The 13,799-nt window shown below is 45.4% G+C and overlaps 1 protein-coding gene across 1 annotated transcript; it reads right to left on the bottom strand.

Annotated features, from left to right (window-relative positions):
- Positions 1 to 377: 377 nt before the first annotated feature.
- LOC112236424 (potassium channel subfamily K member 1-like) lies at positions 378 to 9,712 on the bottom strand. Its single transcript, XM_042327561.1, has 3 exons — positions 8,925 to 9,712; positions 4,210 to 4,605; positions 378 to 1,027 (listed from the first exon to the last, which is right to left on the bottom strand). The coding sequence occupies exons 1-3, from the start codon at positions 9,277 to 9,279 to the stop codon at positions 756 to 758; spliced, it is 1,023 nt and encodes a 340-aa protein (XP_042183495.1). The 5' UTR covers positions 9,280 to 9,712; the 3' UTR covers positions 378 to 755.
- Positions 9,713 to 13,799: the final 4,087 nt, after the last annotated feature.

Genomic DNA, 13,799 nt, shown 5'->3' with positions numbered 1-13,799 from the left:
ACACGTGTTTAGCTGGCTAGCGGAGTAGAACACATGTTTAGAACACACATGTTTAGAGAGGTGCTGGCTAGCGGAGTAGAACACATGTTTAGGAGAGGTGCTGGCTACGGAGTAGAACACCTGTTTAGGAGAGGTGCTGGCTAGCGGAGTAGAACACGTGTTTAGCTGCTGGCTAGCGGAGTAGAACACATGTTTAGAACACCTGTTTAGGAGAGGTGCTGGCTAGCGGAGTAGAACACATGTTTAGGCGAGGTGCTGGCTAGCGGAGTAGAACACATGTTTAGACGAGGTGCTGGCTAGCGGAGTAGAACACATGTTTAGGAGAGGTGCTGGCTAGCGGAGTAGAACACCTGTTTAGGAGAGGTGCTGGCTAGCGGAGTAGAACACCTGTTTAGGAGAGGTGCTGGCTAGCGGAGTAGAACACCTGTTTAGGAGAGGTGCTGGCTAGCGGAGTAGAACACCTGTTTAGGAGAGGTGCTGGCTAGCGGAGTAGAACACTTGAAGAAGAAAAGGAAAGCTGCACACCCAGGGGCTCAGATGCAATAATTTAATATCCTAATAACCAACGTTTCGACAGACAAGCTGTCTTCATCAGGGTATAGTGACAAATGCAGTGATCAAGTGCACACTTCAGAAGAAGGATAGAGAATTGGATTGCAACCTTAGTTTCACCATCCCTCCCCCCTCACTACACTTCTACTCTCCTTGGCCTTCCCTAGTTTCACCCCAACATTTTAACTATCCCCACCCCCTTTCTAGCCGATCATGGGATCGTCCCCACCGGGCGAGGCCAGCTCGGGGACAGTAACGAAGGGCAGGTTCTTGGTGTTGTCCTCCCTGAGCGAGGTGGAGTTGTTCCGGTGGGACACGGCGGTGAAGGCCAGATGGTCATGCTCCAGTATAGCCAGGCGGTCCTGTGGTTTCTCCTTCTTCAGATAGAACATCTTCCTCAGGGTCTTCAGCTGCTGCAGCTCACAGAACGTCTCCAGGACCACCAGCATCACGACCAAGCCCAGGAGGAGGTAGACTGGAGAGAGAGAGAAAGAGAGAATCCATTAATATTGTCATTTGATCACTCTCCCTCCATGGTTCATATCCTCACATGCATAGTGTGATATAAATAGTGAATAGGCTATCTGCAGCGCTCCTCTTCTCCAACTCATCACTGGCTCATTGAAACCCTCAGCTGACTCAGTTCATAGCATGGCAATCACAACCTCACAACATTGTTTGTTTTTCTATCTAACCACTAGGGGGAGGGAAAGGGCACTGATGAGCCCAGCAAGCAGTGTGTAATCAGTAAAAGGTTTTGGTGTTGGTTTTCCCAATAATAGATGACCTCATTATTATCATGATCATTACTATGGTCATAATCATTTTTGAACTAGAATTTAGATCAACTAAAGTCTCTGAATAGCAGTAGCAGTCTACATTAATTTAGTCTACAATGATGCCAAGCCTTTCTGTGTATTGATGAAGGAAGAGGGGATGTTCAGGAAAGATATGGGAAGATTCTCCTGTCTCAGAGTCAGCCAAACATCACAAACATGCCAGAAGTGCTGAGGGCAATCCAAATCAAATATACAGGACCCCTACTAAGTTCAAAATCAGCCTTTTTCTCTCTTCTTAGCCAGTAGCTGTCTTCTCTTTCACAGCAAAAGGCTTATGGTTTTTGGCTTCTAAAGAGCAAGATGAGTCTGTCCAATAGCATCTAGAGCCTCAAGACAAACTTGTCCAATAGCATCTAGAGCCTCAAGACAAACCTCTCCATTGGGATTCTCTGTCTCTTACCCTATTACAGGGGCCTAATCACTGGCTTACTGGTGCGCTTCCATGCCGTCCCTAGCAGGGGTGCGTCACTTGAGTGGGTTGAGTCACTGACGTGGTCGTCCTGTCTGGGTTGGCGCCCCCCCTTGGGTTGTGCCGTGTCGGAGATCTTTGTGGGCTATACTTGGCCTTGTCTAAGGATGGTAAATTGGTGGTTGAAGATATCCCTCTAGTGGTGTGGGAGCTGTGCTTTGGCAAAGTGGGTGGGGTTATATCCTGCCTGTTTCGCCCTGTCCGGGGGTATCATCGGATGTGGCCACAGTGTCTCCTGACCCCTCCTGTCTCAGCCTCCAGTATTTATGCTGAAGTAGTTTATGTGTCGGGGGCTATTATCAGTCTGTTATATCTGGAGTATTTCTCGTCTTATCCGGTGTCCTGTGTGAATTTAAGTATGCTCTCTCTAATTCTCTCTTTCTCGGAGGACCTGAGCCCTAGGACCATGCCTCAGGACCACCTGGCATGATGACTCCTTGCTGTCTCCAGTCCACCTGGCCATGCGGCTGCTCCAGGTTAAACTGTTCTGCCTGCGGCTATGGAACCCTGACCTGTTCACCAGACGTGCTACCTCTCCCAGACCTGCTGTTTTCAACTCTCTAGAGACAGCAGGAGCAGTAGATATACTCTCAATGATCGGCTATGAAAAGCCAACTGACATTTACTCCTGATGTGCTGACCTGTTGCACCCTCTACAACCACTGTGATTATTATTATTTGACCCTGCTGGTCATTTATGAACATTTGAACATATTGGCCATGTTCTGTTATAATCTCCACCCAGCACAGCCAGAAGAGGACTGGCCACCCCTCATAGACTGGTTCCTCTCTACGTTTCTTCCTAGGTTTCTAGGGAGTTTTTCCTAGCCACCATGCTTTTACACCTGCATTGCTTGCTGTTTGGGGTTTTAGGCTGGGTTTCTGTACAGCACTTTGAGATATCAGCTGATGTAAGAAGGGCTATATACATACATTTGATTTGATTTGAAACCTGTCCAATAGCATCCAGAGCCTCAAGACAAACCTGTCCAATAGCATCCAGAGCCTCAAGACAAACCTGTCCAATAGCATCCAGAGCCTCAAGACAAACCTGTCCAATAGCATCCTGAGCCTCAAGACAAACCTGTCCAATAGCATCCAGAGCCTCAAGACAAACCTGTCCAATAGCATCCAGAGCCTCAAGACAAACTTGTCCAATAGCATCCAGAGCCTCAAGACAAACCTGTCCAATAGCATCCAGAGCCTCAAGACAAACCTGTCCAATAGCATCCAGAGTCTCACGACAAACCTGTCCAATAGCATCCAGAGTCTCACGACAAGCATGTCCAATAGCATCCAGAGCCTCAAGACGAACCTGTCCAATAGCATCCAGAGTCTCACAACGAACCTGTCCAATAGCATCCAGAGCCTCACAACGAACCTGTCCAATAACATCTAGAGCCTCAAGACGAACCTGTCCAATAGCATCCAGAGTCTCACAACGAACCTGTCCAATAGCATCCAGAGCCTCACAACGAACCTGTCCAATAGCATCCAGAGCCTCAAGACGAACCTGTCCAATAGCATCTAGAGCCTCACGACAAACCTGTCCAATAGCATCTAGAGCCTCAAGACGAACCTGTCCAATGCTGAGCCTCAAGGTGTTGGATGATGCTGTATCTCTATTTATATGGTTATTTAAGTTCACTTTAAATTTGGACAACCCAGTTCTGGGTCATTCATCACCCCAGTTCTAGATCATTCATCACCCCAGTTCTAGATCATTCATCACCCCAGTTCTAGATCATTCATCACCCCAGTTCTAGTTCATTCATCACCCCAGTTCTAGATCATTCATCACCCCAGTTCTAGATCATTCATCTCCCAGTTCTAGATCATTCATCTCCCCAGTTCCATTCATCACCCCAGTTCTGAATCATTCATCACCCCAGAATCATTCATCACCCCAGTTCTGAATCATTCATCTCCCCAGTTCTGGATCATTCATCTCCCCAGTTCTGGATCATTCATCTCCCCAGTTCTGGATCATTCATCTCCCCAGTTCTGAATCATTCATCTCCCCAGTTCTGGATCATTCATCTCCCCAGTTCTGGATCATTCATCTCCCCAGTTCTGGATCATTCATCTCCCCAGTTCTGGATCATTCATCTCCCCAGTTCTGGATCATTCATCTCCCCAGTTCTGGATCATTCATCTCCCCAGTTCTGGATCATTCATCTCCCCAGTTCTGGATCATTTATCACCCCAGTTCTGGATTATTCATCACCCCAGTTCTGGATTATTCATCACCCCAGTTCTGGATCATTTATCAATCTCTCATGGACTCTTGGAAGACCAGCACCTATTGTGGGCTAAAAGAAATTCAAGCAAACAAATGTGAACACTTACCAGTGATGCCCACTTTATAGATCTGTCTGAACCTCTGGTTGAAGGACTCTCCTGGTACGTAATCTCCCAGTCCGATGGTACTGAGAGATATAAAACAGAAGTAGAAACTCTCCAGGAAGTTCCAGTTCTCCTCTAGGGAGGAGAAGATGGCCGCCGGGATGAGGAAGAAACAGGAAGCAGCCAGGATGGCGAGGAGAGTGGCGTGGACCATGGCTACCAAAGGTTTGGACAGGCCCCAGCGGGTGGACACATACATGACGGGCCGGCGTGTGCTGAAGATCATGATGCGTTGGACCACGGCGGTGAGGAAGAGGAGGGTGAAGGGGATGCCGAGCACAGAGTAGACGATACAAAAAGCTTTTCCCCCGTCGGAGAGCGGAGCGGTGTGACCATATCCTGGAGGAAACACAAAGCAGTGTTTCATTCATATTATGATCCATGTTAAAGTACAGCATTATCTAACGACATGTTAATACAATATTGGTATTAGTTAAGACCAACCTTAATACAAAGTGGTACCTACTTCCCAAATATTTGCATCACTTTTTTCATCTACACGTTCAAGGCAGTAGTAGTGATGACAGTAGTCTACTGCCCAGCTGAACCACATTACAAGGCAGTAGTAGTGATGACAGTAGTCTACTGCCCAGCTGAACCACATTACAAGGCAGTAGTAGTGATGACAGTAGTCTACTGCACAGCTGAACCACATTACAAGGCAGTAGTAGTGATGACAGTAGTCTACTGCCCAGCTGAACCACATTACAAGGCAGTAGTAGTGATGACAGTAGTCTACTGCCCAGCTGAACCACATTACAAGGCAGTAGTAGTGATGACAGTAGTCTACTGCCCAGCTGAACCACATTACAAGGCAGTAGTAGTGATGACAGTAGTCTACTGCCCAGCTGAACCACATTACAAGGCAGTAGTAGTGATGACAGTAGTCTACTGCCCAGCTGAACCACATTACAAGGCAGTAGTAGTGATGACAGTAGTCTACTGCCCAGCTGAACCACATTACAAGGCAGTAGTAGTGATGACAGTAGTCTACTGCCCAGCTGAACCACATTACATGGCAGTAGTAGTGATGACAGTAGTCTACTGCCCAGCTGAACCACATTACAAGGCAGTAGTAGTGATGACAGTAGTCTACTGCCCAGCTGAACCACATTACAAGGCAGTAGTAGTGATGACAGTAGTCTACTGCACAGCTGAACCACATTACAAGGCAGTAGTAGTGATGACAGTAGTCTACTGCCCAGCTGAAACACATTACAAGGCAGTAGTAGTGATGACAGTAGTCTACTGCACAGCTGAACCACATTACAATGCAGTAGTAGTGATGACAGTAGTCTACTGCCCAGCTGAACCACATTACAAGGCAGTAGTAGTGATGACAGTAGTCTACTGCCCAGCTGAACCACATTACAAGGCAGTAGTAGTGATGACAGTAGTCTACTGCCCAGCTGAACCACATTACAAGGCAGTAGTAGTGATGACAGTAGTCTACTGCCCAGCTGAACCACATTACAAGGCAGTAGTAGTGATGACAGTAGTCTACTGCCCAGCTGAACCACATTACAAGGCAGTAGTAGTGATGACAGTAGTCTACTGCCCAGCTGAACCATATTACAAGGCAGTAGTAGTGATGACAGTAGTCTACTGCCCAGCTGAACCACATTACAAGGCAGTAGTAGTGATGACAGTAGTCTACTGCACAGCTGAACCACATTACAAGGCAGTAGTAGTGATGACAGTAGTCTACTGCACAGCTGAACCACATTACAAGGCAGTAGTAGTGATGACAGTAGTCTACTGCACAGCTGAACCACATTACAAGGCAGTAGTAGTGATGACAGTAGTCTACTGCACAGCTGAACCACATTACATGGCAGTAGTAGTGATGACAGTAGTCTATTGCCCAGCTGAACACATTAATAGCAGGTAGCAACAGCAAACCATCATATGTGATTTAGACAAAACAAGACGATCTAGAGGGTTGGGAACTCTGTTCTGTAGCTCATGGCACTCACACCAGAAGATGACATTAAAGGGGAAATCTGTAGTTGCTACATCCATTTTTGGACCTAAATGAATGATACAGGTAACTGCCAAAATAAAGGAAACACCAACATAAAGAGTCTTAATAGGGCGTTGGGTAAAAATGAGCCAGAACAGCTTCAATGTGCCTTGGCATAGATTCTACAAGTGTCTGGAACTCAATGGGAGGGATGTGACACCATTGTCCACAAGAAATTCCATCATTTGTGTTCAATCTGGCGGCTGAGACATACACACACACACACATAAACACACCCTTTAAACCCTCTATGCTCCTTTGAGACCCCTTTTTCAAAGTCACTGAATCTCTTCTTCTAGCCATTGTAGTCTAAATAATGGGCAACCAGTCATTTTTATACATGACCCTAAGCATGATGGAATGTTAATTGCTTAATTAACTCAAGAATCACACCTGCGTGGAAGCACCTGCTTTCACTATAATTAGTATCCCTCATTTACTCAAGTGTTACCTATATCTACCCATTGATTCTTCAGAACCCCAAATAGAAACGTGTTTTAATCCAATTATTTGTAACAATGTAAAGGTAAACAAACACTATATAGCCTCAAAACATGGTTAAACTTTACATTTGATTTGATGGATGACCAGTCCTTCTATCCATAGCTTGTCTATGAAGTTGAGAGTGGTTACATTTCTCCAGCCACATCTCTTAGCTTTTTACCAAAACAGTAGTGTGGTGCCCGTTTTGGTATTGTTCTACCTCTAGATTGCCCCTTTAAAGAAAAGAGCATGTAGCATGTTTTGGTTGAAGTGTTCCTATCATGAGTGTTCAAAATGCCATGGCCCTCCAATACAATCATGGAAATCTAGGCTAGTTCATGTCAGAGTAGGGCTACCATGATTTTCAATATCTTCATTAAGTCAAAATGGATAGAGAGTTATGTTAGGAATCAAACCCTGCAGTAAAATGAAGCAATGCCTGTTTAGAAGGGGAGCCCCAGTGTGGTGACATCAGCAGATATTACACCAACTGGATTCACAGTCTACTTACGTGTTGTCTGTTTAAGATGACCAGTTCTGTGGTCTGTTTAAGATGACCAGTTCTGTGGTCTGTTTAAGACGACCAGTTCTGTGGTCTGTTTAAGATGACCAGTTCTGTGGTCTGTTTAAGATGACCAGTTCTGTGGTCTGTTTAAGACGACCAGTTCTGTGGTCTGTTTGTTTAAGAGACCAGTTCTGTGGTCTGTTTAAGATGACCAGTTCTGTGGTCTGTTTAAGATGACCAGTTCTGTGGTCTGTTTAAGACGACCAGTTCTGTGGTCTGTTTAAGACAACCAGTTCTGTGGTCTGTTTAAGACGACCAGTTCTGTGGTCTGTTTAAGACGACCAGTTCTGTGGTCTGTTTAAGACGACCAGTTCTGTGGTCTGTTTAAGACGACCAGTTCTGTGTTCTGTTTAAGACGACCAGTTCTGTGGTCTGTTTAAGACGACCAATTCTGGGGTTCTATTTTGATCAGTTCTGTGTTCCATGCAATAATGGCTCTATATAATAATGTATGCCTTCTTGCATTTGTTCTGGATTTGGGACTATGAAAAGACCCCTGGTGGCATGTCTGGTGGGGTACGTGTGTGCATCAGAGCTGTGCATAAGTTGACTATGCAAACAATTAGGATTTTTCAACACATTAATGTTTCTTGTAAAAAATAAGAAGTGATGCAGCCCGTCTCTCCTCAACTCTTAGCCAAGAGAGACTGGCATGCATTAGATTAATATTAGCCATCTGATTACAATGAAGAGCAAGACGAGCTGCTCTGTTATGGGCCAGCTGCAGCTGAACTATACTACAGAGTATGTTGTCCATTTAAGTTGTTGTCTCTGGCTCTTATGATATCAGATTCAGAATGAATAATAACAAGGTTTGTGGTAGTTTGAAAGGGTTTCCAATTCACATGACCCGGCAAGAAACCCCCAGCCCTATAGTCATAACACAGATGAAAAGGAAATAATAATCATGTTCTGTCATGGCCTACAAATAGGACCCAGAGTTTTACCTGACCTGGTCATGAGATCAGGGGGGAGGGTGTGGCGGAGCAGAATTGTTTTTGGCCTGCGCTACAAGCGCCTATATTGGTCCGCTAATACAGGACTTTTGATTTTTTTTAAATCGTACTTTTTAAAATTAATTTGTTCTTTATTATTCTGATGTGTCAGGGGGTGCTGCAGCACAGCTATGCAGACATCTATTTTGGGGGGTAGGCCTATATAGTAGGCCTTTGTTGTGTGCAATGGCTGCATTGGGGGCATATATGTATTGTCATCACTGAGCTGAGTTCAGGTAACATAGCCAGGTGTTACTTGGGTGTACAGTGTCTCGAAAGTGTACATTTCAGTGTCACAGGCAACAAAACGCAAACTGCTTTCAGGTCGTGTGCCTAGTTACAAGAAGGTTATGACAATAATGAACTGTATAACCATCATCCATAACTACATAAGCAAGCAACTCCCTTATTTTTCCGAAAATAGATATATTAAGAGCAACACATTTCTGAACGTCACCTATTCATTTCTGGGAGCGATGTCATTGCGCCAACGTAGAACGAGCTATGACGCGCAGCCTGCATCACCTCCAGCCAGCCCACCCCTTAGATGGCTGAAATGCAGTACACTTTAATAGGCCAATGACGGACTCACCTGTGGTAGACAATACAGTACTGGCGAAAAAGAGCGAGGAGGTGAAGTCCCAGTTCCAATTTGCCGATGCGTTATTGAGAATGGACACTCCATAGTTACTGGCCTCGAGCGCCTTCTCCAAAAACTCCTCAAGGCGTTCTTCCGACAGACATTCGTGGTCCTGGAGGAACAGTTTTTTGATGGTTCGTAACTCCTGTCTTAGCCGGTCTTCATAAGGCAGTTCCACCGATGAAAAGACAACAGCTCCGAATATAAGATAAAGAATATATCCCAAGACTAGAAGCAAAAAATACCATGTTGATTTGTGACTTTGTATCAACCGCACACACGAATTGCTAGTTAGAGATTGTAGCATTTTCCAAGAGTTGTTGAAACCTCAATGTGTTACAGTTTATACTCTTGACATAAACAATGAATAGTTTATAGACGCTAAAATAGTAACAACATCGGCTAAAATATAATGTAGCTTATTTCTAGTTCAAGCGCGCGGTCCTTATCAACTACGACCAAAAGCAAGCATGTGAGAATCGTTACTCTATACGTTTTGGTTTCTTTTCCGTTTCCTCTCTGCCTGTCCTCTGTATATTCTGTTCACTTTCACCGAGAAGGGTCGTTCTGCTGCTGAGAAGAGGATGATGTGGCGGCGGAGGATGCCGGGACTATGTTACGTCAGTCTGTTCCCCTCTTCTCTGCTCCTAGGTGAAACACATCGAAACAGACACGTGGGCGTAGAGAGCTCGTATATAGCACCTCTTTGTCTGTAGTCATTGTTCACGAAGGTAACATACGATCAGTAAGAAAGCCAAGGGTGTAGTGAAACCACACCGTTTCCTAAGATTACATCCTATTGCTGAAAGTGACATTGGGGGGTTGACTGTTGACTGTGAGTTAACTCTTACCAAAGAGACAGACAGACATGAGAGCAATGCATTAGAGGGACAACTTTACTATTTTAGTAGGCTGTGCTGTGGCCTGTCTCACCCCTCTTCCAATAGACTACCAGTGTGTATGTGTGTGTGTGTATGTATGTCCAGACAAGTTTGTTTATTTGTCATATACACTGTATATACTGTAGACAGTATATACTATACTGTACATGGAGTACAAGGTGCAATGAAATGCTTTATTGCAGGTTCACCCATAAATCAAACAACATTTTATTGGTCACATAAACATGGTTTGCAGATGTTATTGCGAGTGTGGCGAAATGCTTGTACTTCTAGTTCCAACAGTGCAGTAATATCTAACAACAACCTAATACACACAAATCTAAGTAAAGGGGTGGAATAGCTGCAGGATGTAGAGGTGCTGAGGGTGCTGCTGCTACCCCTGATAAATAGTAATACAAATGTGTGTATATATATATATATATTTTTTTAAATCGACAAAAATGATCTTCAGCACCATCTATCCCCGTCACTGTCCCAGACCCCGTCCCCATCGACAGCATTTGAATATGAATAAGAGGCCAGTTGTCAAATTGGCTTCTTTCCAGATTCTGTATTGCGTAATGTTTTATGCACTTTGACCTGCAGTGTAACTTAACAATCTAAGGCTGTGTTTACACAGGCAGCCCAATTCTGATACTTTTTTCCTCCAATTGGTATTTTGACAAATCACATCAGATTATTTCTTTTTCAGAGCTGATCTGATTGGTCAAAAAGACCAATTAGTGAAAAATATCAGAATTGGGCTGCCTGTGTAAACACAGCCTATGAGACTTAATAGTCTTTTACTCTTTTAAGATAAATGGATAGGCCTTCATATGGAATCTATTTGACCAGGCTCACAATCTAATGATCTATCTGTAGGCTATGTACACTACCCTACTAACATTGTTACTTTCTTATGATAAGCTCAAATCCACCAGCACTTCTCTTTCTCTCATCTGCCTTTCCTCCACTACTTCTCTTTTCTTCCACTATCCCCTCAACACCTTTCTCATTTCAACGCAAGCTGGCAAAGTGTCTCTATGGAAACAACCTTTACAGAGTTCCTAGACTGGCACCAGATGTTGTGTACTGACTGACCACATCTCCCTGACTGCAGCACTCCACTCTGCTGTGTGTGTATGTTTGTGTGTAAGTGTGTGTGTGTGTACATGTGTGTGTGTGATTAGATTTATGTTAACAGCTTCTCATGAGAAACGTCTCATCAACAGTGTAGTTTAGCTACAGTATGTAGAGGCAGGGACATGAACAACTAGTTAGGAGGTTGAGAGATTGGGGACCTATCTAGCTGGCTAGCTAAAGACAACTTTATACAATTGCTAGGTGGCTAGTATTACAGAGAAACATTTTTGTTTTATTTATTCATCAAGAAGGAATCAATCGGTTATAATTGCTTGACCACATTCATTTAAGATCAAATCACAGTTTATTAGTCACATGCGCCGAATACAACAGATACCAACAATGCAGTTTAAAGAAAAAATAAGAAATACAAAAGATAATAACAAATAAAAGTAACAAGTAATTAAAGAGCAGCAGTAAAATAACAATAGCGAGACTATATGCAGGGGGGTACCGGTACAGAGTCAATGTGCAGGGACACCGGTTAGTTAAGGTAATATGTACATGAAGGTAGAGTTATTAAAGTGACTATGTATAGATGATAACAGAGAGTAGCAGTGGTGTAAAAGATGGGGGGGCCAATGTAAATAGTCTGGGTAGACATTTTATTAGGTGTTCAGGAGTCTATTGGCTTGGGGGTAGAAGCTGTTTTAGAAACCTCTTGGATCTAGACTTGGCGCTCTGGTCCCGCTTGCCGTGCAGTAGCAGAGAGAACAGTCTATGACTGGGGTGGCTGGAGTCTTTGACAATTATTAGGGTCTTCCTCTGTTACCGCCTGGTATAGAGGTCCTGGATGGCAGGAAGCTTTGCCCCAGTGATGTACTGGGCCGTACGCACTACCCTCTGTAGTGCCTTGCGGTCGGAGGCCGAGCAGTTGCAATACCAAGCAGTGATGCAACCAGTCTCGATGGTGCAGCTGTAGAACCTTTTGAGGATCTGAGGACCCGTGTCAAATCTTTTCAGTCATCCTGAGGGGGAATAGGTTTTGTTGTGCCCTCTTCACGACTGTCTTGGTGTGCTTGGACCATGTTAGTTTGTTGGTGAAGTGGACACCAAATAACTTGAAGCTCTCAACCTGCTCCACTACAGCCCCGTCGATGAGAATGGGGGCATGCTCTGTCCTCCTTTTCCTGTTGTCCACAATCATCTCCTTTGCATTGATCACATTGAGGGCGAGGTTCTTGTCCTGGCACCACACGGCGATGTCTCTGACCTCCTCCCTATAGGCTTTCAAATCAAATTTATTTATATAGCCCTTCGTACATCAGCTGATATCTCAAAGTGCTGTACAGAAACCCAGCCTAACCCCCCCCAAAAAAGTTATATAAAAATTCAAGTTCAGAGGGCCTTCAAAGAGGGTGCCACCAGTTACCCATCCCTGTATTAGGTGGCTTAGAGTTTAAAGTTCAGAGAACTTTCACACTTTTTGCAGGTGTAGAAGCACGGTGGCTCGGAAAACCCCGCTAGAAAGGCCAAAACCTAGGAAGAAACCTAGAGAGGAACCAGGCTATGTGAGGTGGCCAGTCCTCTTCTGGCTGTGCCGGGTGGAGATTATAACAGAACATGGCCAAGATGTTCAAATGTTCATAAATGACCAGCATGGTCAAATAATAATATTCACAGGCAGAACAGTTGAAACTGGAGCAGCAGCACGGCCAGGATGACTGGGGACAGCAAGGAGTCATCATGCCAGGTAGTCCTGAGGCATGGTCCTAGGGCTCAGGTCCTCCGAGAGAGAGAAAGAAAGAGAGAATTAGAGAGAGCATACTAAAATTCACACAGGACACCAGATAGGACAGGAGAAGTACTCAAGATATAACAAACTGACCCTAGCCCCCCGACACATAAACTAATGCAGCATAAATACTGGCGGCTGAGACAGGAGGGGTCAGGAGACACTGTGGCCCCATCCGATGATACCCCCGGACAGGGCCAAACCGGAAGGATATAGCCCCACCCACTTTGCCAAAGCACAGCCCCCACACCACTAGAGGGATATCTTCAACCACCAACTTACCATCCTGAGACAAGGCCGAGTATAGCCCACAAAGATCTCCGCCACGGCACAACCCAAGGGGGGGGTGCCAACCCAGACAGGAAGATCACATCAGTGACTCAACCCACTCAAGGGACGCACCCCTCCTAGGGACAGTATGAAAGAGCCCTAGTAAGCCAGTGACTCAGCCCCTGTAATAGGGTTAGAGGCAGAGAATCCCAGTGGAAAGAGGGGAACCAGCCAGGCAGAGACAGCAAGGGCGGTTCGTTGCTCCAGAGCCTTTCCGTTCACCTTCACACTCCTGGGCCAGGCTACACTCAATCATATGACCCACTGAAGAGATGAGTCTTCAGTAAAGACTTAAAGGTTGAGACCGAGTTTGCGTTTCTCACATGGGTAGGCAGACCATTCCATAAAAATTGAGCTCTATAGGAGAATGCCATGCCTCCAGCTGTTTGCTTAGAAATTCTAGGGACTGGGGCCTCCCTGGTGGCACAGTGGTTAAGGGTGCTCTACTGCAGCGCCAGCCTTGCCATCAGAGACTCTGGGTTCGCTCTGTCGTAAGTGGCCGCGACTGGTAGGTCCGTGGGGCGACGCACAATTGGTCTAGCGTCGTCCGGGTTAGGGAGGGCTTGACCGGTAGGGCTGTCCTTGTCTCATCGCGCACCAGCGACTCCTGTGGCGGGCCGGGTGCAGTGCGTGCTAACCAAGGTTGCCAGGTGCGTGGTGTTTACTCTGACACATTGGTGCGGCTGGCTTCCGGGTTGGATGCGCGCTGTGTTAAGAAGCAGTGCGGCTTGGTTGGGT

Source organism: Oncorhynchus tshawytscha, linkage group LG01, assembly GCF_018296145.1.
Source record: "Oncorhynchus tshawytscha isolate Ot180627B linkage group LG01, Otsh_v2.0, whole genome shotgun sequence".
Lineage (NCBI taxonomy): Eukaryota > Metazoa > Chordata > Actinopteri > Salmoniformes > Salmonidae > Oncorhynchus > Oncorhynchus tshawytscha.
This window is presented reverse-complemented; position numbering and strand designations above follow the sequence as displayed.